Raw genomic sequence first — 25,027 nt, 5'->3', positions numbered from 1 at the left:
TATAAACTACAGCGAAATGTAATTTTATTTTATGAACAGCTTATGGGTTGAATAATTTTTCTTTAATTAAAAGTTTGAACAAAAATATTATTTCATCCATTGAAGAATTGTTGATGCGGCCTTAGCCAAAAAAAAAAAAAAAGGTTGATGCGAGCAGAAAAGGTCATGGCTGATGTGCAATGGCGGCCGGGAATATGATAAATTTCGTTTCATTATCGACCATCACTGGATAGCGGCCCAGAACCAGCTACTCCCACCGATGCCATCCACGGTATCTCGCCTTCTCTCCTTTCTCCTTCCCCCGCTTTCGGGCCGCTGTGAACGCATCCTCATCTCCCCTTTCTCGGCCGCCGCGCTGCACTGCAAGCACCTTTGGTCCACCGCCGCCTCCCTCCGCTGGTGTGAACCCCTCGCTCCGCCGCCCGTCGCTGCCTTTACCCATCCCCTTCTCGTCGCCGGAGATTAACCCTAACTCGTCGTGCTTCCTTTCCCTTCCTTCCGAATCTTCCCTTCGTAAAACCCTAAACCCTACTCCTTATCAATCACCCACTCGAAATCTCAACCTTTGCTCCCTTCCTCCAGCTTTTCTAATGCGCCGGATGGTTCCGATCGGTTTTGTTCCGAAAAGATTAATCTCTACTCTAAACCCTAGTTCTAATCTCGCTGCTTGCCAGCATTCCCTTCTTTTCTTCTCATCTGAATCTGTTGTGAATCCCAATCTCTCTTCACTTTCTGCCCCAAATTCTGATCCTAATTATCGTCATTTTCTTTCAAAACTCCCAATTCTATCCCCATTCGATGTTAAACGGCCAGTTGGGTTGTTTTCAACCCTTTATCCTGTAATCTACAAGGCATCAGGAACAAGAATCCTGGCTGTGCTTTCGAAATCTAGCTTCCCACATCCACGGTCTATTAGATTTTGCTTTCATTTGTTTTCGAGTTATTCTCGTACATCTTCTAAGAGACCCGGTGTTCCTAATACTTTTGGAAGATCCGGAATGACTGAACGAAAACCTAGGCTTCATAATGTGGGAGTAGATCCAAATAAGGTGCTTGAGATTGTCGAAATGATTAGAGGAGATGCAAGTGATTTGGAATCAAAGTTGAATCAGATAAATCTGAGGCTTTCCCATGCTTTAGTTGCCGAGATTCTTCATGTTTTGAATGATCGTGGCATTTCGGCATTACGTTTCTTTAATTGGGTTTTGAATTCTGGCCAGCATTTTAGGCCTACTGCAGGAATTTACAATCAGATTGTAAACAATCTTGGTCGGTCAGATGATTTTGAAACTATGTTCCAAATGTTATGCGGGCTCTCTTCAAAGGGGCATTGTCTCAACGAAAAGGCTTTTAGTTTTCTGACTCGCAGTTCTATTAGCCTTAAGGATTCCATCAGCAAAATCATAGAAACACTAAATGGAGTTGGAGGGTCATGTCGAGGGTCTGGAATTTACTCAGTGATTAAGGTGCTCTGTGCGATTAATGCCTTTCATCTTGCCATCTTTGTAATGGAAGAGACAGCAAGAAAGACTTCTTACTACCATGTGCTTATTGCAGCAAAGTGTCGGAATGGTGATTTCCAAGGGGCCCAAGATTTACTTGATGAGATGAGAAGATTTGGTTGCAACCCGAGTACCAAATCATATAATTATCTGTTAGGGAGCCTGTTTAAGAACAAGAGGGTTGTTGAAGCTTGTGAGTTGCTCAAAACAATGGAAGAATTGGGTTACCTTCCAGATACTGTTACTTTCGACATGGTCATAATTCATGCATGTAAGGCCAATAGGATGGATTTTGCAATTGAGTTCCTTAACCAGATTTTGTCTGAAGGGATTAAGCCAAGGATGGCAATGCATGCAGCATTCATAAAGGGATATTTTTGGTCGGGGCGAGTGGAAGATGCGTACAAGTATGTGGTTGATATGAGTGTGAAGGATAAGTGTTCAAACAATGTGAATTACAGCTTACTTGCCAGCCTTTTCCATGTATCAGGGAGGGTGGTAGAAGCAGGCAGGGTTCTTCATGAGATGATGGAGAAGGGACTGAAACCCAATTTCCCTGTTTATATGAGAGTAGCAAAAGATTTACACAAAATGGCTGGGGGAGATTTGGCTTCAGAATTAAAATCTATATTTCTGAAGTTTACTCAAGCACAGATGCTGGATGATGTTTCTTGACAATTTACATCTCAATTTTGTATGGATTCAGACAATTCCATTCTGAACTGTAAGTATGACATTAAATAATTGCTTTATAGTTTTTAAGGCTGCCCACAAAGGTTGTAAACAACAAAGAGGTGAGTTAGTGAAAATATTTACCTTGCATTACCTTTAAAATCTTGTAATAGACTAGAACAAATGATTTTGACTTATTTGTGCGTATTTTCAGTCATTCCACATGATTTGAAGAACCATCAAATATGATGTTCTATGGTAAATTTCAATCAGACTATGATGTAAAACTTATAGAATTCATACACAAATATTGGATACCTTGTCTAGTTCAATATTTAAGCAAATACAACATCATTTGTTGTTTTCTATTTATCACTTCTAACATATAAGCCTCCCTACTCTTATTTTTTATATGGTAGTGATGTTTAGTTTTGAGATTTTTTTTTCTTATAAAAGTAGAGGTACAACTGGAAGAAATTTTAATTATGTGAGATGAAGGGTGACAAGTGTTGTTGATGTATGTAAGTTATAGATTTGGGATCATTTGCAAAGTTCTTTATATAACTTAACATTATGACGAAGCATTATATGCATAATCAGATTAATAGATAGCTGAAAGTGGGATTATATCCACATGGATAAGGTTATGAGCTTACTTTGTGTACTTATGCACTCAGGCCTGAAGCCACATTGCGTAGTTGTTATGAGGTTTGAGGCCTACCGTGTATGTCAGATGTGATTACCATGCGTGCCTACTAAATATATGCCATTTAAGTTGTGCAGACATAGTAAACTGAGTAGGGAGTTATTTTATTTACATGTACAAACACATTTAGAGTTTTGCTAACCATCATGCTCAAGATCAAGCTGAGATTAGAGATGCTCATTAAAATTATCAACATCAGCCAAAGTGTCTTATCATGAAATATGGTTTTGTTGACATGCAATTTCTACTTTGTTTTCTTGTGGCACTGAATGAATTGGTTGATGTTCCTAGGGAATCTTTTGCAGTAATGATATGATGATAGTTGGCTTTGAAGTTGCCATCTGACCAAAGGATTTCTTGTCATTACATTTGTTACTTAAGATGTGTAAAGTGGGCTATAAATGACAGTATGAGTTGCTTCGAGGATCATTCCTTTTTGGTCTTACCATATTTTGTATGTACCAGAGCCTTGTTTAGAATGTTGAATCAATGGTTTTTAGCTGTTTTTAACTCTAGGTTTTTAAGTGCCTCTTGATAGTGCTGTATTGCCCTGTTTCAAGCAAATTATGTGCTATGTGGTGCTAGTGCTTGGCATGCATCTGCATGATGTGCTGATCTGGTATTGGCATGGCACAAATTGGCAAAGGCCAGAACTCAAATCCTTGTTTACACTAATTGGAGATAATTCTCTATCATTATATGATGCTCTTGATATTGAGTTATATGTGGCATTTCAAAGGGTTTAAAGAGTGTCCAAAGTAAAAGTATTAATGATGAAGAAAGCTTATAACCAAGATATGTGTATATTGCTTCTCTGGCCCCCACATTTTTCAACTGCATCTTTCCTTTAATAAGCACCAGCTCTCTCTAGGTTGGTTTTTACTTGCAAGGAAATAGAAAAAAAATTTCAAATTTTTTTTGTCTAGAACTCTTCTTCTCTGGCATGAATTTAGGCAAATCGTTCAATATGAAGGATTTGGGGACTGTGCATATTAACTGGGTACTAGTACACCAGGCACGATAAGTCCTAGTTTTGGCAAAACCAGGTCACTACCCAGATTGTGTGAATCATGGAGGTTGATATGTGAGTTGTTCAGTGCCATTCGGGTATCATGACAACCCCTTTCTTTGTATGTGTGTCTCTGTGTGTGTATGTTTCTCCACCATTTGAAGGCGGGAACTGTTGTGAGAGGCAGTGCATATTTTCATTGCAAGCATTTCCATCTTTTATGCACAAATATTTCTAGTAAGTTGTTCAATGCACAAAAATAGTTCTTCAATAAAACTTCTATAATAAGTGAAAAGATGTCTTATACAATTAAAGTATAAAACACATGTCAAATATCAATGGAAGAGCTTCATCATATATCTAATAGGAGGATCAGAGCATTTAAATGAATATCCTTGCTATATTTGTATGCAAAGTGGGCATTAAAACAAGGTAGCATAAAAAGAGAAGTCAAAGAAAATTGCAGTGATGGAATCTTGATTGTCCACATGCTAATTAGCTTGAGTTCAGATAGATTTTTTTAGCAAAAGAAAGAAAAATGTAACTAAACTATATTATTTCTGTATGTATTATCAATTTCATCAAACTTCCTGGGTGATAACTTGAGGACTCGTTTGTTGACAATCATGTATTGAAACTTGATATTATGGCATCAGATAATAAGGACACTCTTACTGTTTGGCTTACTGTCATCAAGTAGAATGGATGGTTCATTATCTTGAACATTGTAAACTCAGATTCTACATCTTTAGGCAATTGTATATTGCAAGGTTTGCCGTCTTAGTACTGGATCTCATATCGGTTCTCGTACTGGTGCCACACTAGCACAGTGTCAGTACGGTATGGTACGAAATTTTTTAGCTTACCGACTGTTAGTACGCCACCCGTACTGGATACCCATATTGAATTGTTTCCGTACGGTATGCTCCGTATCGTCCGGTTCGGGCCGGTATGACATATCTTGGTATATTATTTCTTAGTGGAAGAATTCATAACATATTATGTAGTTATAAATAAGTGTGCATCTTAGTCTACTTGATGGTGTCAATGCTTTCTAAATTTTATCTTGTGAGATATGCAATTCATGATCCAAAATGCTAACACATATTAATGACTTTGTAATGCAAACTAATGTGTGATTGCTATTCTCCTATGTAACTTGACTCCAGTGCAGAATTTAAAAGTCTAAAGCCCACCCAAGAGGATAACCCAATATTCACTAAGTACATATTGTTTCATTCCCCATGAATTTTAAATTATGATGACTTTTAGATGTTAACCATCATTTTAAAAATAATCTTGCATATATCAATGCTAAAATGAAGTGCAAACTATACTCTTTTAATTTGATCATAAATCATCACATTCTAGCAACATCAGATCTTTAGTTTTTTATCAAATAAATGTATAGAATAGATAAAATCCATCAACTGCATTTCATCATACATTGGATGCTTCAAATGGTCATGAACAGAATTACTATCAAGGGTTTTTATGTAATTTTTTATGGATAAATATTTTAAACAGAATCTTTTGCCTCAAAAATTGATCAAATGACCGATAGTTGACAAAAATTTGCATGTTTAAAATTTTCTATAGGCATGCCAGACTAAATTTTGTAACTAATAGACATCTTAGTGGGCCTCAAATAAGTTCTTAATGGGCTCTTAAAGCCTTCTATCGTTCATTGCTTTTATGATTCAGTTTGGTAAAATTCATTGGGCAAAAAGTGTTATGAAAGGCAAACAGGAGGCATGATTCTCTTTGGTTCTCACTTATAGGAGTTTAAGATGCTAGGATTATACACCTGTCTAACTATATCCTGGACAAGCATTTTATAGGAAATATGTATAAAAGGTTATAACCATATGAAACCTCTCATAAAGTTCATTCATTATAAATCTTGAACAATCAGCTTAAAACTAGGCTGAATTGCAATTTAGTTGAGATTGATCTTGCCAACTCAGATATCAGTTTAAATCAGATTGTTATGTTCTAATTGAAGAGGGCCGTCATGGGTATGCTATTATATCAAATAATCAGATCATGTTTGATCTTGGGATCATGGGCAAGTTGAATTTGGTTAGCTGGGTTTTGTCACAAGGTCCATGGGATAGTTCATCGAGCTAATTGTTGACTAGGTAACTTAGTCCTAAACCATAATCCCATCCTCTTGAAAGTTATAAGGGAGCATAATTGTCAGATCCATATAAGATAATGACTTAGACAGGGGGTTGAGTCATCAAGTCACTAATTCAGCCATTGGGTCAACCTGTCAGATACAAGAGACATTTAAAAATAAATTGTATACAAGAATTATTGGAAATATAAAATAGATGGAGGGGCTGTGGGTTGATTGGCCTTGGCTGGCCAAGGGGTAAGGGGGGACTTTTTGGTGAAGGTGGAGAGAGAGATTGGGTGAGTGTGATAAAAACCAGCACAATATTTGATTGTGAAAATTAATTTAAATGGTAGAGGTAAGCTGTAGATATGATTTCGTCTGATTCTAACTCTTCAAAACATTAAATTTGATGAAAAAGAGTAACTGGGGAGGGGGGATGAAAGTAACAGGTGAGGTTACAGTGCAAACAGTAGAGATAAGAGAGAAATATATGTACACAACATACAGATCTACAGTTCTTAGCAGAGAGAGAAATAACTTCAATCTGTTCAAGATCGAACATCAAAAAGTGAATACTGTCTCTTATCCATTTATGGTTAAACGGCCATCCTAATTAACCAAATGTGACTCTTTAATTAGGATACTTATAGACCTTTTCCATACAATTTACAAAAGAACAGCCACATACTTTTCTAAAATGGTATAAATTCCTCTATTTATGCAATCTTACATAAAAGCACAGAAAGTCTCTCCAAATCACAATCGCAATGAGTTTAAAAATTTCCTAATGATTTTGGACCTTAAAAAGGACTATCAACAATGTTCCTACTCAAAATAGGACTATAAGAAAAATGTAAAGATTAAGTACTAGGGTTCCTAAAAATAGAAAATCCTAACATTCTTATCAGAGACTTAAATATAAGAATCTTAAGACTTGATAAGAAAAGCATATTGATTCAAAAACAACTATAAAAAATTTCAAATAGTTAAATTTAACTATTTGACTGTATCATCTCCTCAACTGTTCGGCAGCAGCATGTCCTCTTCGCATTCATTTCCTCCCTTGTTCAGCAGCATCATCTCCTCCTCTTCTCCTGCTGTACGGGGGCTGAAGTCCTTTTTCTTTTGCCTGCTGCTACGTGAAAACAGGAAGCTGAAGTCTCCTCCTCCTCTTCCTACTTCTCTTCTTTAGAGAGGAGCATCTCTGCAGCTGTGTGAAACAGGGGCTAAAGTCCCCTTTTTTTGACTGCTGCTTGTAAAGCAGGGGACTGAAGCCCCCCTTTCTTTTTCTATTCTTCGTCTACTACGTCTTCTGCTTCCTGCATGGAACAGAGCAGTGAGCTGCTTCTCTTCTTCTTTTTTCATTTCAGGATGAAACAGGAACCTGTTGTCTCTTTCTTTCATCATTTTTTTCTCTTGCTGACTGGAACAAGGGAGGACAATCCACTTCTTCATTGCTGCTGTCTGAAATAGGGACTAGCAGTCCCTTTTCTTGTTTTGGTTCTTCCACATGCTGTCTAAAATATTCAAGATTGTTTGACATTAAGATGAACGCGAAGGTATTGCACTTCTTGATGACGATGATAAGGATGATGTTCAGGAATTAGGATATCTTAAATATCTTAGGAAGTTGGATGAGATTTCATCATTAGATGATGTGATCTTTTAGAGTTGCATTTGAACTTCTAAATGTTTGCTTCCCTGTGCCGACTTTTGAATTGAGACAAATGATTTTCGATCTTTGAACACTTTTTGACTTGTTAATAATCTAATATCTTCATATAATTCATATTTGCTTGTTGTTATTGCCTTGCATTTGAACATTTCATTTGGTATATTTGATATTTGACATGCTATGTCTTTTATATGTGCATAATCTGAAGTTCTGAACTATAATGCTTTATAAATTTTACTAGTGTTGGTAAACTGACATTGCAGTGTAGAACATGTTTAGTATCATGCATTCACCATTTTTCAAATATATATGTGTGTGTGTGTGTGTGTGTATTTGCACCTCATCTTGTCATGGCACGTGCCTTGCTTTGCACCTTGTGCCTAGACTCTTGGAGATTTAGCATCTTTGTGCACCTTTAGTCTCTGATTATTTTCAATTAAATTTGAACCTTATTCAAGTTTAAACTACATTACACCTAGATTGATGGGTTCAGAAATGGGAGATATGAATGGGAATTGCGCCTAGAGATAGAGTTATAGGCAAGGTATGCTGTGCTGGTATCTGAACTTGTATTAGTTGCTGATGGTATGGTACAGTATCGTGCCATTCCATTGTACGCCTGTACTAACATAGCTAGAGCCGGTGAGGGAGGGGGAGAGGGGGAAGGAAAGAGAGGGAGAGGGAGAGCGAGTGAGGAAGGGAGAGGGAGAGCGAAGGGGAGAGAGAGGCCGAGAGAGGGAGAGGGCTTTTGAGTCCTCTCTCCTTCGATTGCATGAAAAGTGGCGCGGAACCTCTCTTTCGTTGAAGAGGTAGAGAGGGAGGGTCGGCGGGACGGAGAAGGGAGAGAGGAAGGGGGGAGAGAGTGTCGATTTTACTTAAAAAAAAATTCAGAAAAAAGGGATGGAGCCTCAGTTTCATTTCAAAATAAGGGCTCCACCCCTATTATTGTGCAACGGGAGGAGAGGAAGCTCGAAATCCCTCCTCTCTCTCTCCCCCTTCTTTCCCTCTCTCTCCCTTCCCCTCCCTCCCTCTCTCTCTTCTTCTCTCCTTCTCCCTCTTTCATGTTTCGCTGGATTTTTCGAAATAAGGGGGGGAATCGTGCTGGCCTGCCCTCGGCATAGCTTGGTACACACCCCGAACTAGGTGGTTTGGGATGGTACAATATTCCTTGGGTATGGTGGGTGTGGTCAAAGGTGGGAGAAGAGTAAGAGGCTAAGACGAAGGTAGGGGTAGGGATGAGTTGGAGGGAGTCGTGAATTAGGGCTGGACGCAGGTTGTAAGGATGAGGACTAATGCAATGGAGAGATTTGGGGCCATATGTGAGAATGTTGAAAAGGATGGGTTTGGATGAATTAGGAGGGGCTACTGCCGGAGGTGGGATTAGGAGCGGAGTAGTATTGGAATACAGTAGAAGGATTCTAGTGGTGGCCATGCTTGGCAGAGGCATCCTTTTGGATGTCGTTGATAGCTTTGACTAGTTAACAATTGTATGGAGAGGTCAAGAGAGGGAAGAGAGTCGGCGGTTGGATAAACTATAGTGTAGAGAACCAAAGACTAGAAGAGAGCTCGGCAATCTTCTTTAATCTCTTGAATAGAGATTGGGGGCTAAACAGGTTCGTAGAGGATTTTCACCTCTAATTGTTTAATTCATATCAAAATACCAAAATGCTTATAGTTTTAGAGCACAATGAGATTTTATAATGAAGGGCAAATTAATCTTTTTGGTCCGTTAAGCGACTAGTTGGTTCTTTCGCATCACGGTGAAGGAAAATTCCTTATTCCAATTCCCCTTAACCGTAAAATCAATACTTCTCCAACTCCGCCAATTCATGGAAAGAGTTTATTCCAATTCCTTACTCGGATAATTCCTCCGGACGAGGTGGCACTATCGAATTGAAAAACGCAAGGGCTAGACCGCCCGAAACCCTCCGTTCGAATCATCCTCGATTAGTCCTAAGGAGTAAAGTAAACTATAAGTCATAGGTTAATTGATTTTTACTATTTTTGTAGCACTTCCAATCTAATAAAGGAATTCATTTAGTCAGGCATTGGTTCGTCGGTTCTGAGATATGGATGGTAGGTTGCAGTTAGGTTTTAACAATCTATATACTCTGAAAGGGTGCATCTTCTGGCCACAACTATTGTTTCTACTTTATTGATTAGTCATATGAGATCTCGTGAATTGCGAGTATTTGATTTAGCATATACTCCATTGACCAATTGCAAGTGTAAAGGCAAAATCAACATTGGGATCTATCTATCTATCTATATATATTGCACCTCTCCAATTCTTTTCTTCTCCATTTTGTTAAACCATTAGATTATAATGCTCATTTATATGTGTTAGCATGGTTTGCCATGAAGATAATAACTCTACATTTTGGATTGCATAAAGTTATACAATAAAATATTTTGCATTAAATTAAAAACTGATTGTGTTGGATTTTTTAGTCCTTTATTTTGGTTGTTTTATTTTTTTTTATTTAAATTTTAGATCATATAAATGAATTGTTGAATGATTTTAGGTTTAATTTATTGTCTGCTCCAAAATTAGTCTAATTCCTCTTAAATCTCTCTCTAGGCACTTTGAAACCCCTAGGCTGGTTATATCCTTGACCTGGGAAGGTTTAACTCACATCAAACATTTCCAGTGGAAATGAGCTTCGTGTCTCGACTATCAAAGAAGCATCAGCTGGTGGCCACGAGCAGTCTGTTCATAGCAGTGGGATCCTATGAGTGGATCAGTTACTATAAACAGTGACAATCCTTCATCGAGGAGCGAAGAGCGATTGGGTCCTACAGTTCCTTGTTTGACTTCTAGTTCTATTTTCACTATGCTACTTTGATCTCATGTAGGTTAAGGAAACCCATAGGGCTCCTTAACTGCATCACAGAACCTAAAGCTCTAACAAGTGGAGAGGCATGCCAACCAACCAAGAAAAGATTAACTGGCATAGTTGAGTTAATGAGTGCCACGGACGCACCTTGATACTTGTGAAAGTATGGGAAACCTTTGAGCCAAGTGTAATAACAACCTCAAAAAATGTTAAACCCCCCTCTTTTACCCTTCTCCTTTGCTTTTGGCAAAATTATGGGCAAAACTATCCATGGCTTACCTATACGAGCAACCTGAATTCTAAATAGGTCTTCGGTCAAGAAAAGAAGAAAAATTAGAATACAGGGCCATTACCCTACCATAGCTAACCATAGATGAAGAATTCTCCTGCACCCTTCATCATCTCCTTATTCGTCAAAATCCCCTTGTGGTTCCCACACATTGTCTTTCATGGCTTCAGCGAGTACAATCCATCATCATGGACCTAGGAATAAGACTGATCGAAGACCTCACAAGTCTAATGATTCCAATTTAAAGAAGGAAAAGGGGAAGAGGACTTCCATCTACAAAGGGGTCATAAGGTTAGAAAGTGATAAAATAAACTAGCTATTTTGATTTTTCTTGTACTAAATTTGAAGGGATGTCCACAGGCATAAATGGACTGGGAAATATGAAGCTCACCTGTGGGATAAGGACTTTCAGAACCACCACCAAAACAAGAAGGGAAAATAAGGTAGAAGAAACAAGCAACAACAGGAAATAGAAAGAGGGGAGAAAGGACATTATGCTGATTACTTTATTTTTTAATTTATATTGCTGCATATTTTGTGGTAACATTTTTGGTTTTATCACTTCTTATTGGTTGTTGGTGGTGAACTGAAATTGTGATCCTTTTGTCCTCAACCTAATTTTCTTGGGTTAGTTATAAGACATCCATTCGGAAAGATTTAAATTTTTAAGATATTTTTGCTTCATAAGTAACCATATAAATTAGTACCCTATGGAAGAAAAGATCCCTCAATTTATTTGATTGAATGCATAATTGATGGTGTGGTTTAGGTGTGTATGATGATGAGGAGGCAGCTGTTCATGCCTGTGATCTTGCTGCTCTAAAGTATTGGGGATGAGGAACTATTCTTAACTTACCTGTAAGTCTTTATTATATCGAATATTATCTTAAACGTTTTATCAGTGCGTAGTGGTTTCTTTGCAGTCCAAGAAATATAAATTATCCAAAGCATCAATAGCAATTTCTTAAGTGAAATTTCCAAATGTAGGAAAACACGTATCTAAATGAGTGCCACGAGATGCAAAGCATGTCCAAGATTGATTATGTAGCTTCTCTTTGACGTAGTAGCAATGGATTTACAAGAGGAGCATAAAAATATCATGGATTCACTCGGTAACTTTTATTGAATATGTCTGATTTGTGGGTTCTTTTACCATGCATATATAATTAGATGAAGCAGGTAATTTTCAGATTTGGAGCTAAAGATTTATCATATAAAATGGATTATAATTGGTACTGAATATTAAAGTGCTTCATTGTGAAGCCCTTTCCCCAAATGCATAACATGTGCTGGTCTTGATTCCAGCCTTTAATTATATATTAAATGAATAAAGAAATGCTTCTACTGTAATGCATTTTTAGTATTTAATGACTGGTCATCACTGGTTGAATAAGTAAATTGAAGCACCAATTAAAGAATTGTGCTGCACATTATATCACTGTAAATCATATTTATACTATATGCAAGAGATCTAGTATCTATGTGCTCATGCACCTTTTGGAATTTTGGCAGGCACAACTCCAGCAGGAGATGGGAGGCTAGAATTCATGATGCTCATGACAAAAACCTTTGTCTTGGGACTCTTGGTATAAGTTCTCTTTGGTGCTTTCTTTATTTCCTCAAAAAATGACTAACATACATTCAATCAACTTTTTTTTCTGAACAAGTGCAATCATACTTAAATTTTTATATTACAACAGCTAAATGAAGCACATTTTATGTTAATATCACATTAATTGTTTGTTTGCATATGGGCATTTCCCGTTCATCATCTTCTAAGTAAACCAAGTCCAATGCTCAAACATATGCGGATAGTTATCTACATACATGTGTCCATTTGCTTGCTCCACTCATGATCATGCCCAAATGTAAATGGAACAAATAACTGCAACTTTTTTTTTCTTTTCACAGAGTCGAGGAAACACTGAAATTGAAAGAGCATCTCAAGAAAATGCTCAAAGATCATTTTGTCAGCATGACTTAAGTATTGAAAATATTATGTTAATGCTACTCCTGCTGCCACTAGCAAAAATTATCTCCACTTGACTGTTTCCATTGCTTATTCTTCAAAATTTCTCTCTTCATATATATGTATATATGTGCTCATGTTTATATGTATGCTTCTACATGTATGTGAATAAACATATATGTGGATATATCACATGTAGGCATACTGGATATTTGCTAATCGAAGAGAGAGAAAGTATTTTCTTTTTTCACAAAAAAGAGAAAAAAAGATGTTAAATCTAGCATACCGACTTCTAAATAGGTTTCCTTCGTGCAGAGACTCAAGAGGAGGCTGCAAAAGCTTATGATCTTGCTGCAATGTATTATAAAGGTTCTGATGCCCTAACCAACTTCCCCATGAGCAGCTATCTCAAAAAACATCCAAAATCATCTCAGCAATTGCGAGTACCTTAGCTTGGTTTCCCAAGAGGTATGCCCAAGTCCCTTTCTAAGCATTAGTAGCTACATCCAAAGCCCTAGATAAAACTATCCTTGTATAATAAACATGATCATTCTAGAGGAGTCTCTACATGGATGCATCCTAACATGCCAGCCCTAATCTCGCCCTAAGCTTCACCAGTTTATGTCATGGATAAGAGATGATGTAAGTAGAGATTGTGGGGATGGTGGAAGAAAACACTTGTTTGAAGACATTGTCAAGAATCTTGGCATGGTTGCACGAGGGTTGGTGTGCCCAGTTGATTAGGCCCGAGTTTGTCCCATGGTGAAGGAGATATTGACTACTTCTCTTGCTACTCTACTACTAAGTCTTTCCTCTGTATAGTTGTACATCTTCTATTCTTATCACTTGCATGTTCTCATCTAATAATATAGTTCTACACATGAAAAGTGAATGAATTTGTTGACTGAGTATTGATTTCTCATGTTCTCTTCTGATGAGTAATATGATCTTTGACAATGACTGCATCTACCTATATATTTTTTCTTATTCTCTTCAACAATGCTTATGTTTGTATTTGTATCTCTCTCTCTCTCTCTCTCTCTCTATCTTTCTATATATATATATATATATATATATATATATATATGAGATAGATTAAGCTCCTCTCTATTACTCTTCTAGATTTTAAAATTAGTAACTGGGCATTTAAATTGAAGATCCATGCTATCTATTATGATTTAGACTATGAAAAATGCCTAAAAACAAAATTTAATATTTTTATAGTCTCCGAGTTAAGGTTTGCTGAATCAGTACTGGGACCTATACCGGTTAGCCGGTATCGTACAAACAAATGATAGAAAATCGGCGTGCCATTTTTTTAAAATTTTTTAAGTTTGAATTAATAATAATCAATTGTTTTCTAATTTTTCAATAATTTTAAGTATAATTTATTTTTTTTGATATTTTTTGATGTTTTTATCATCTTAATACATCCTAAATGATGCTTCTTGATGCTGATGCTTTAGAGTGATGTAGAATATAAAATAATTTTAAGAGTAATTATTATTTTTAGAATGCTTTGCATGCTAGAAGCAACATGAAATATTCTAAAATCAATTAGAAATATACAAAATATAAAATAATATAATATATTTAAAGAACAATATATATACCCATATCTAGAATCTTGTCGAATAGCGATCTTTCTCGTAGATATTTGGGTCATCAGCATAATTAGGAGGTATATTCGCCTACCTCTCTAACAAAGTGACATTGTAGTCCTATACGCTCATTCCATGCGAAATGCACTTCAGGTTATAAGTAGTCTTATATCTCTTTTTGAAGCTTTAGCTCTGAGAGGTATTCTTTGACTGGTAATATGATTATGGAGGGGTCCATCCGAATATGCTGACAACAAAATTTGACCCATAAGATGTTTCCAACTACATAAGGTATTGGCTACTGGAAGATTATACTTCAGATGTACCATATTCATATCCATATTTATATGGGTTATAGGCCGCCTGTGGCTATGGATAATAGGATTTAGCATACGACTTGGAACTTGATACGTCTATGGATTTTATTTAACGTGCGAGAGCATTTGCAACTGCATTGTATCTTGTTAACCGATCTCGAGGATTCTGTCTTCTATATGCAACATATCCCTATGGGCTCTACTAGCTCTTGCACTGTGGTTCTTATTCTCTATGGCATGCATAAATTTGTACTCATTGGTGAATCAAAGACCACTCTACGTCTGTCTCATAAACGGTGGTCTTATGTCTTCCACTTCCTTCTTGGCCACCAGATCTATGGTCATCAGAATTGTCATTACTGTTCTTCCTGGTTTCTGAATCTAAATGAATTGATTCATCCTCCGCGCGTGCTCTATCGGGAGTGCGACTATCTTTTTTTCTTCTTTTTTGTTTCCTTGAGCCGTTTTCTACTTTTCTTTTGTGCCCTCCTTGGTTATATTTGGAGTATGGATGTTGCCTTTCTGATTGAGTTGACTTGGTAGCATAGTGGCCTTGTATAAACAGCTCTCTACCGGGCTGTGCTCAAGAAGTTTTCTTCTGCCTTCCTATCCTTTAAATAAAGGGGAGGGGATACGAACCGGTTCGAACCAATGTGAACTGGGTGTTCGCACCAGTTTTGCTTCGAGCAGTTTGATTCAGCTCGGCTTGGAGCAGTTGGGGAGGGTTCGATTTTTATGGCCGAACCGACCTAGTTCCGTGTCATATATGCTATCACTGCTTTAACCTCCTTCCCATGCTTAGTGTTAGCAAGGAAATGCAACAAACTCAACAATGACTGCCGTGGCCAGTCGAGCCCAACAATTATCAATCAATGCACATGTGACCACGGAGTGTTGACAGTCCACAAGGCCATATTCCCCTGCGAAATAACAACTTTTTGCATGGAAGGCTAAGCTACTGAAGTTTTCAGCAAAAACGTTTAATTTGCATTGGTACAGATAGTTTCCAGGAGAAATCACTGGCTTCGAAAGAAAACTCCCTGTTATTAATAAGGTTAACTACATTCTTAATAGAAATAGATTGAGATCTAGAGAAAGTCGAACCAAGCTGATCAGACCACTGTCCATGCGCCAGAGGCAAAGATAAAATCAAGCTCATCATGTGAGCATTAAAAATCCGAGATAATTGTATAGAATCCAAGCTATTATCTTCGGTAATAAAATCAGCCACCCGAAATTGACCAAGATCAAAGGAAGCATCTGTAATGAAGGTCAATGACTCAAGGGAAGATTAGTGATCCAAGGATCGGTCCAAACATTAATTGATTGACCATTCCCTACCAGCCACTTAAATTGATACTGGATTTGATTCCCCTGAACACAAAGTTTGTTCCAAATAGGTGAACAATTTTTAGGCTTCCGATAAGAATTGCAAGAGCCCAAAAACCGGTATACGGAAGCAACTAATTGAACCCGCAAAGATGTTGGTTTGAGTATTAGATTGGCTGCCAGCTTTAGTAACAAAGCTTGCTGAATAGTACGAAGAGACTGAATTTCTAAACCGCCAGCTGGCTTAGGTGAACAAATTCACTCCCATGATACAAGATGCACAACCCTCCGATCAGATGCGTGACCCCATAAAAAATTCCTAAACTCCTATTTGAGAGCATTAAGAACAGTTACAGGAATAGAAAGAGAAGACTGGGCATGGATAGGAATGGACGAGAGCACAGACTGAAGAAGGGTTTCTTGTGTTTGTGTTGATTGTCTTACTTGCTTTTAATTTCTTGCATATTTGCTTATTAGTCATTTGCTGAAATATATATTCTTCTATTAAACATTTAATTCTGCTATATTTACTTAAAGTTTTTGAAAAACTCAATTCACCACTCATCCCTCTTGGCTTCATAGCTACTATATTTCATACTCTTTCTCTCTCTCTCTCTCTCTCTCTCTCTCTCTCTCTCTATTTTCTCTGGTTTTCTTGCTTTTTTTCATCTGCTGTTCCTAAGCCCTTTCTGATTTAAGCATCAGATAGCCCAATCGGAGCTAATCCGGTGAGCCTTTTCTTTCTTCTTTAGCATGCGAAGAAGCGAATTAATGCACCAAGAATCATTGTCTCACTAGAGTGCTAACTGGCTAGGAGTCTTTCGACCACCCGATCGGGTTTTGGCGACAATACTTTCATCTTTAGTCAAACATGGGATCATCTTCTCCATCAACCTAATATGCATGTTATTGGATGCAAATGGGGGTATAAGCCCAGACTACAAATAAATGCTCTCTTGAAAGACTTATAGCTTAACTTGTATAAAGGCTATAATCAAGTTGCTGGGCTCGATATTTCAGAAACATTTTCTGGTTATTAAGCCTAGTACTATGAGTGTTATTCTTACACATGTGATAGTGAAAGGAAAGGATATTAGACAAATGGCTCTTAAATATGCCTCTCTCCATAGCTAGCTTGACCATCCAATATTCATGGAGTACTTTCCTGGATTTGTTGCTTCTAACATGACAGTCACATGTTTGTCACTTCAAGAAAGCTTTTTATGGCTTAAACAAACACCACCCTCAATCAAACATTAATCTCCTCCTTGTGCAAGTGGCAAGGGGTGATACTATCTAGGCAAGCCCTTGGTGATATGGTTTTCCATATTTGATCCTTCTCTTTTATTAACAACAGACATGATACCTTACAAATTTGAAAGCTGAAAATTTCAAATTCATACAAAGAATGAAATCATGACTTTGAAATTGAATACCCAAACACAACCATGGTATGAATACATTACCAAGAACAAAGTGAATATTGAATGTATCTTCATCTTGGATTCAATATTGAATTTCACTATAATGTACACTTACAGCACTCAACAGAGAGAATATATTAGAATGTCAAAAATATTGGGTCTGAAAATAAGCACTAAAATTGACATCTGCATATAATTACGTCATCTGATGTTCCAAAGAAAAAGAAACACCAAAGTAATGCTCACTTAACATCAGGATAATCATCCAAACTCTCAAGGATCCAGCAAGCCTAGTAAATGTACAAGAAGTGATGCGACTACAGCCCAGCAAGAATCAGAGAGATCTCCAAACCCCTGCAAAATCCCTGGTTGAATACAAGCCGAGAATGGAAAGTAGAAATGAAAGGAAATTAACCACAGAAAGATCGGTATAGGAACAAAGATGAACATTCCCATCCCATCATCATATAGACAAGCAAATGAGTTCACTGATTTCCATAAATGTAACTTCTTTATCTGAGGCCTCCATGCCACAGCTTTCTGAATTATATGCACCAATTAGGTCAGAGTTGATAAACAAATGTTTCGATAATACATAAAATCATTCAAGTTCTTCAGGACAAAACGTGCCTCTAGAAGAGAGTCATCATAATAAAAATTCAAAGCCTTTTTCTGAAAATTGAAGTTAGAAGCCTAGTTAATGCTGGGATCAGAAAGAGAAAACTGCGAGAATGTTAAGAATTGCGATCAATATTTTAAGCACTATACATAGCATTCTGTTTAGATTTGGCACCAGAGATTGTAGCAGTTGGTATCATTAAATTGTTCATGCTTTTATATTATTTTATATTTTCGCATGCATGCAATTACTTGCAACTTGGGGGTGCCTCAATGGGGCTTGAACAATTTCAAAATAGTTTGTCATGTGATTTAGTCTGATTCATGTCTCCATAGGCGTCGAGACAATTTCACATTAGTCAGTTTCATTGTTTGTCATTCTAGGCTGCACTTCTGATTAATAAGAAGTCCCATAGAATGTAATTGTTTAGTTGATTCCTGAAGCGCTCGAGCTGCCAGATGCCGCAACTTTGGATAAATTGGCCAAGTCTATAATGTCAAAGACACCTTCATATTATTAAACAATAAATGAGTGGTCAATGATGTAAGCATATATTTATAATGTGAACAATCTAGATTGTGGAGACTTAAAACATATAAATTTTGTAGCTTATCCTGATAATTCAAAGTTATTCTGAATCTCTAACAAAAATTGATGGCAAATAAATATTTGAAAAAAATAAAGGGATAGGGGAAAATAAAAATACTTAGTTAATATGCTTTGTGCAGTGGTACATTCAGAGATCAGTGCACAAGCATTTTATGACAAAATAAAAATAGATTTACTAAAGCTTTCAGTTTCATGTTCATAGATTTAGATTAGTAATGTCCATTTGTGCTGGGATGACGCTAAATTTAGATGCCCATCAAAAAAGTTCTCATTAAGAATTGGTGGCTTGGCAGCAAGCACCAAGCAAATGCATTCCCACAGAAAAAAAACGGGGGGGAAAGAAAAAAAGAATTCAAGTGACAAAAAATAGATACAGAAGTGTTCAATTGAGAACTAGTGTATATAATGTTGACCGCCCATATGGATCTAGTCTAGCTTGTAAATCCTTTTCACCATACACTATAAAACTATGATCGAGCCTTACCAATCCTATACAATGAAATCGGTCTTCCATTCTGGTATACAATTTTTGACATAAAACCAAAATTAAGATTTTGATTACATCCTCCAATTACTTAAATCAAGCACTTGAAAAGTGGAGAATTTTTCACTAAAGCTGGAGGATATAAAACCTGCAAACGTTTCACCAAAGTGTCTGGTTAAAATTCAAACAGCACCATCAGCTGAAGTTCATAAAACAAAATACAGAAGAATATTTCTGCACACAACTTCCAACCATATCACAGGACTCAGAAGAATAAAGTAGTAAGAAAATGCCCATTAGATTCTTGCAGTGATTACAGCATTTAGGGAGTTATCAAAGAGAAGCAAACAGGTAGTAGCCATGCACTTGGTGTTGGATCTGCCTTAAAGTAAATCAACTATGAATAAAACTTTATACCTGTAATTGTGACTGTAAGATGCACCAATTCCTCATCCCACCAAGCCTCCCATCTTTCATCTCCGTTCACCCATTTTCACCTCTAGGGCCCATACAGCGTTGCTATATTTTATTTGCACCAGCCTGAGAGGGTTCCGACTCTAAAACACAAAGTTATAAAAACATAAAACATAACAACAGATTGGGAGCTCCAATGAGAGCGGGAGGAACAGCCTGCTTGTTGACCGGGGATGCTCGACAAAATGACAAGCTCACAAGGCTCGGTTGGGTGGTTTGTTAAACTTCTCTTCGATCCATTCAACGCGCATCTAGAGCCAGATGGTATCAGACCAAAAGCCACAACCTCTTTTCAAAGATTCCAAACAACAATAATATACGCATTAAATTAAATTAAAGAAAGAAAGATTCCATACGACTCTCTCTTTCTCCAAGCTCTCTTTTTCCTTATTCTATAGATGACGATGAGAAAGTAACAGGTATGTACACGTGGCAAGAACTGGGAAATCCAGCTTTCCAATTAAAAGAGAAGGCAAGAACTGCTGATGTCGTAGTTCATCTTCTCCAGGCTGGGAAGCACGGCGAACTGGATCATCGGCGGCGGCCCGCACGCGAGGGCCAGTGTGTCCTCGGAGCCCCCCATTGGAATGTGCTCTCTGAGGATGCTCTCGGTCACGAATCCAGTGCTGTACCGCCACTCCTCATTTCTCTTCGCTTCGCCCACCACATACCACACTTTAAGCTGGTCCGGATGCTCCCGGGCCCATCCATCGAGCTCATCTCTTAGCAGTATGTCGTCCTCCGTCCGGTTCGCATAGACCAGGTGCATCTCCGTTCGGTCCTCCGGCTGGTCCCGCAGCACCGCTTGGATCACCTGATACACCGGTGTGATCCCTGTCCCGCCGGCAATCATCGCGAGCCTTGCTGCAAATCTTGGTTTGCCGTTGATCAGGAAGTGCCCTCGCCCAGCGTACTCGATGTGGCCCAAGGGTCCCTTGATATCAAGGATGGAGCCCATAGGGAGCGATTCCAGGTGCTGGGACATGAGCCCGCCATTGGGGAACTTGGGGTTCTCCCCCTTGAAGTAGATCTTGATGAGGAGTTCGAAGTGGCCGACCTCGTCGACAGGGCTAGTTGGGGTGTAAGGCCGCATGCAGAGCTTTCCGTCGATGGTGGCGCACAGGAATATGTGCTTCCCGATGGGGAGGCCTAGAACTTGGTCGCTGGAGGGGAGTGCGAAGCGGAACAGGCGAACATCACGCGATATGGTGGTCTTGGAGACAAGCCTGCAAGGTACCTTCTCTCGTGGATTCGTAAGAGCTTCAGTGGGGTTTCTTGAGGCCTCCCCTATGGTGGCGAGGTTGGAGAGACTAGAACCACCATGAACGGAGTTATCAGAGGAGTAGCCGGTGACGATCAGCTCGCCGATGCGGTAAGTATCGAGCATGGCCTTGGCCTTGTCGGAGTGGATGGCATCGAACTCCTCCGTGCAATCGGTGCCTGCATTGATGAGGATGCTGTCCGCACCACCAGGGTGATCTTTGACGAAGCCGGTGCAGTCGTAGACATGGCCATGGACGACAATCCAAGCAGAGTCCTGGGATGAGTGTTTGCGGACTTCAGACATGGTATACTGTTTCTCAGAGGTGTTCATGAAAGGGGTGGATATGCTCTTCTTGAGGGAATGTCCACCATCAGTGGTCTCGAGGTGCTTCTGCCGTGCCATCCACCCACCTGATAGATTCCCAGGTTGGGTTGGGTGCTCAAACATGAGCCCGATCTCGCCCCTGTGAGGTCGGCATAAATTCACCTTCACCCTGAACCAGCAGTTGTTCATCATGCCCTGCATCACCACCATTATATAAATCACCACTTATTACAAAAGCTTAAACTAATAGAATGGAGTAGATTTATTTATATATTTTATATTCTGCTCTTCAAAAACTTAAGCTATAAATTTATTTATATATTTTATGTTAGAGGAACTGATTGGATTTCGCGGTTACCATGACGTTCCATATCAACTTTTCTGGTTGGGTGTTGAGGGTCTCATCCCATGCCCGAACAGCTACTTCCTTGGCTCCAAGCAAGTCGAGAACCTCCACTTCCACCGACCAGAAGCACCAGCACCAGAATTTACCATACTTGTTGGGCTTTTCCGGATGCTCGAGGGTGCACACCAGCCACGTCTCCCCACCGTCCAATGTAATTTCCACTCTCGTTACTTTCTTACCGCCACCTGTTCAATCCATCAGATTCTAGTCAATGACGTCCCTCAGAAGTCCCTACGTATCAGAAAAAGTGATGTACCGCAGCCAAAGTTACAACCGGGAAAATGTAAAAAAAAAAAGGAGTGCACCAGCCGTCCGGGACAAGTCCTCAGGGACCTTCTGGTTCAAGAAAAAGCTAGATGGCTAGAATGCCAGCTACAAGTGTCTCCCAAAGGACGGAATAATAAAGTGGTGAGAGTCAAGCTTCTTCATATAGTCATGATATCTTTTCGAAAATAATTGTGTGGTGATCGTAATCTCCTGGCCTGTATACTTAGTCCAACCGCGTTTAGAAAGTCGTGCAGTTTGAAAAATGATAGAATTGCGACAGGAAATGAGGTAATAATTTGGAACCCAAGCTATAATGTGGAATAAAAATAGCAAACATAACATATTGAGACCTTTGATCGCTTTCTTGGTCTTATTTCATTGTTATTGTGCAAAACAAAAGCTGATGAATATATCTCAGGAACTTACAGGCTAAAAACAGGTAAGAAATTAAAGTCGTCGACTCACCGGAATATGCGTAACCCTTCATGGTATATGGCCTTTGCGTGGTGAATGAGTTGATGGGAAGGATCTCGTCGTGACCCGGTGCGGTGATCACCGAGTTAATGTTCAGCTCGTTGATGATATACTCAGGCTTATACCACCAAGCTTTTCAAACCAAAAGAGTCCATGAAAACAATCAATTAGTCCTCTTCTAAATCAATTAGAGGGTGAAGAGAAAGAACAAGACGAAATTTTTTCAGTTAGATTCAATTTAATTAATACCTTCAGAGTTCGCGATCTCGGCATCAATATGGGAAGGGAGGACCCGGTTATCCCGGTAATGGTAGTAGTTGTCGGACTCCTGAGGGGTGACTATGATCCGCTTGAGCCACTTCACCATCCGGCCGCCGATGAACCCCGGTATGATCACCCGCAACGGGAACCCGTGGTCCGGGGAGAGCAGCTCGCCGTTCTGCATGTAGGCCAGCATAATATCCCTCGACGGGTCCATGGCCACCTCTCGCCGGAGGCTTGTCCCGTACTTGGAACCCCCGCCGCCGGGGAGGTCCTCCGCCCCCTCGAAGCACACGTGGAAGGCGCCGTCCTTCCGACCCATCACTCCGCACCGGCGCAGCACGTCCCGGAGCCGCGCGCCTCGCCACACCGAAGTGGACACGGCGGCGGGGCCCCAGTTGAAGCCCACCGACTGGCGCAGCATGTTCTGCTCCTTGCGCCGGTTACCGGCGCAGACCAAGGTCACGGGGATCTCGAGCGGGGCGAAGTCGCGGACCAGCTCGTCCATGGTGAGCCGGGTGGGACGCTTGACAAGGCCGGTGATGTCGATGGTCCAGGCGTCCCAGTCGGCGCGGGGCACGGCGCCGTGGTTGCGGACGTAGTGGAGGGGGACCGGGGTGATGAAGCCGTGGTGCATAAGCCGAGCCAGCGGGGGCTCGCAGTTGAAAGGATGCTTCCCGGTGAGGCGGATGAGAGAGGGGTTCCGCTCCACCCAGCTGTCCGACGTCGCCTCGTCCCGAGGATCGTTGATCGACGGCTCCACCTCCAGGTGGCTGCTGCCGACACCGTAGACGATTTTCCAGTCGGTTCCCTCCTCCTCCTCGTCGTCGTCGTCGTCGGAGGAGTCGTGGTAGGTCTTGTCGCGGCCATGCCGGTCGCCGGCGGGGGGCAGGGGGAGAAGGGGCGGGAAGCTGCAGCCCCGAACAGGGGAGTTGGAACGGTGGGTATTCTGAAAGTTATTCGCTGCTGCTCCCACCGGGTTGCCAAGGCCGCTGCCCGGATTGAGGCGGTCGAACTGCCGGTTGTCGACAGACGCCGCCATGGGTGGAGACTTTTAAGAGATAGGGAGGGATCTCGTCAATGGAAACGGGAGAAAATGGACTTGGATTTGATGTCCGAACTCTGGGGGTGAGGAGAGGAGGGCGTGGATCAATTTATACAGAAAACGGGTGCGGGTTTAGAGAGATGCCGGCGCCCAACGAACGTGTGAAGGCCGGGGTGGATGGGGCCCAGCTTAATGTAAGCGAGCTGGGCCCGGCTTGAAGATGCACCAAGTCCAGATGGAACTGCTCGGCTCGCTTCAGGTCGGCTCGTTGCTCATCGAGCCGGCTGAAATTTGCTATTACGTCAAGCACTCAAGCTCGACAAGCACCTTCCAGCATTTTGGATTGGGTGAGCAACAAGGGAGTGAAACTATGGCATCACATGGGCATAGCGATAGTGTCATGGTCAGATTCGACCAGCTCATAGCAAATGTGGCAACTCTAACACCTCCTTGATACAATCAGACTGAATCAAGCTCCAGCAACAACCGGATGGCCAAGCTGAATAGAGCAGAAACAACAGACCTCTGAGGTCGAGTTTTCCGACTCAGCCAGATGACAATTCACCTCAGTATCGAGCCGACTCGGGCCCTCTCACCTCAGACAACAACTAGAGGCATGCTCTCTGACCTTGTTTGCTGTCTTGCAAACTAACAAAAGCTACTTATATTAGGGTTCTGAAGATCGGTAGCAACAAATTAGCGTCGTTTGTGGAAAAATGAACGAGATGCCATGCCTCCAAGAAGGAAGAACCTCCCTAACATGTCTACAGCTTGCTATCTAAAGGAATCCCATCTCCCTCAATCGTGGCTATCTATCGCCGCAACCATCTTCCAAAGTATTGCTGACCACATAGCAATTCAACAATCTCCAATAAGTCCAGGGCCTAATTAATCTTGTTAGGAACCTAGTTCGAGAGAAGGAACGACCGGTGCAGCAACCTAGAGGCGGTAGACCTAGTAGGAGTCGAGGATTGATCTGACCCTTTGGCTTGATAAAATGGATGAGAACCTAGCCCAGGTCATGGAGGAGGTGAGGGAAAAAGGATCGACATTTTGAGCAAGCCTTCCCTCAACAACATGCTGGCCTTCACCAAGCAAATCATGGAAGAGTCTCTTCCTCTAAGATTTAAGATGCCCTAGGTGGAGCCATATGATGGCATAATAGACCTTGTCGACTACATGGAATCCTCCAAGGCACTCTTGCTTTTACATGGAGCGTCCAATGCCATTATACGTCCTCTCTTTGCAGCCATGTTAAAAAGGGCTTCGCAAGTATGTTGTTCTAGCCTTCAGCTGCAATCGATTGGCTCAATCGACTAGCTCAATCAGAGGTTCGTTGTGCACTTTA

General features: G+C 40.2%; 2 protein-coding genes across 2 annotated transcripts; one reads left to right on the top strand and one right to left on the bottom strand.

The window, feature by feature from the left end:
* The first annotated feature begins 264 nt into the window (after positions 1–264).
* LOC103710541 (uncharacterized) lies at positions 265–13,701 on the top strand. Its single transcript, XM_088717648.1, has 5 exons — positions 265–2,226; positions 10,268–11,670; positions 12,325–12,398; positions 13,097–13,249; positions 13,338–13,701. The coding sequence occupies exon 1, from the start codon at positions 591–593 to the stop codon at positions 2,175–2,177; it is 1,587 nt and encodes a 528-aa protein (XP_088573774.1). The 5' UTR covers positions 265–590; the 3' UTR covers positions 2,178–2,226; positions 10,268–11,670; positions 12,325–12,398; positions 13,097–13,249; positions 13,338–13,701.
* A 6,234-nt stretch (positions 13,702–19,935) lies between these two features.
* LOC120108364 (nitrate reductase [NADH] 1-like) lies at positions 19,936–23,780 on the bottom strand. The gene is made up of 4 exons (XM_039121951.3): positions 22,623–23,780; positions 22,365–22,505; positions 21,585–21,817; positions 19,936–21,421 (listed from the first exon to the last, which is right to left on the bottom strand). Exons 1-4 carry the CDS (start codon positions 23,674–23,676, stop codon positions 20,099–20,101), a joined length of 2,751 nt encoding a protein of 916 aa, XP_038977879.2. The 5' UTR covers positions 23,677–23,780; the 3' UTR covers positions 19,936–20,098.
* Positions 23,781–25,027: the final 1,247 nt, after the last annotated feature.

This window comes from Phoenix dactylifera, chromosome 3 (assembly GCF_051530095.1).
Source record: "Phoenix dactylifera cultivar Ajwa chromosome 3, Ajwa_hap1_PhDact_Kaust_v1.1, whole genome shotgun sequence".
Classification (NCBI taxonomy): Eukaryota; Viridiplantae; Streptophyta; class Magnoliopsida; order Arecales; family Arecaceae; genus Phoenix; species Phoenix dactylifera.
Note: the sequence above shows the minus strand (reverse complement) of the source record. Positions and strands in the feature narration are given on the sequence as shown.

Excerpts from the sequence above, each read along its gene's own strand:
- LOC103710541 (XM_088717648.1), top strand. The coding sequence starts at position 591 with ATGCGCCGGATGGTTCCGATCGGTTTTGTTCCGAAAAGATTAATCTCT.
- LOC120108364 (XM_039121951.3), bottom strand. The coding sequence starts at position 23,676 with ATGGCGGCGTCTGTCGACAACCGGCAGTTCGACCGCCTCAATCCGGGC. Across the intron at positions 22,506-22,622 it reads CGAGATCGCGAACTCTGAAG|CTTGGTGGTATAAGCCTGAG; the intron begins GTATTAATTAAA and ends TGGTTTGAAAAG. Across the intron at positions 21,818-22,364 it reads GAAGGGTTACGCATATTCCG|GTGGCGGTAAGAAAGTAACG; the intron begins GTGAGTCGACGA and ends TGGATTGAACAG.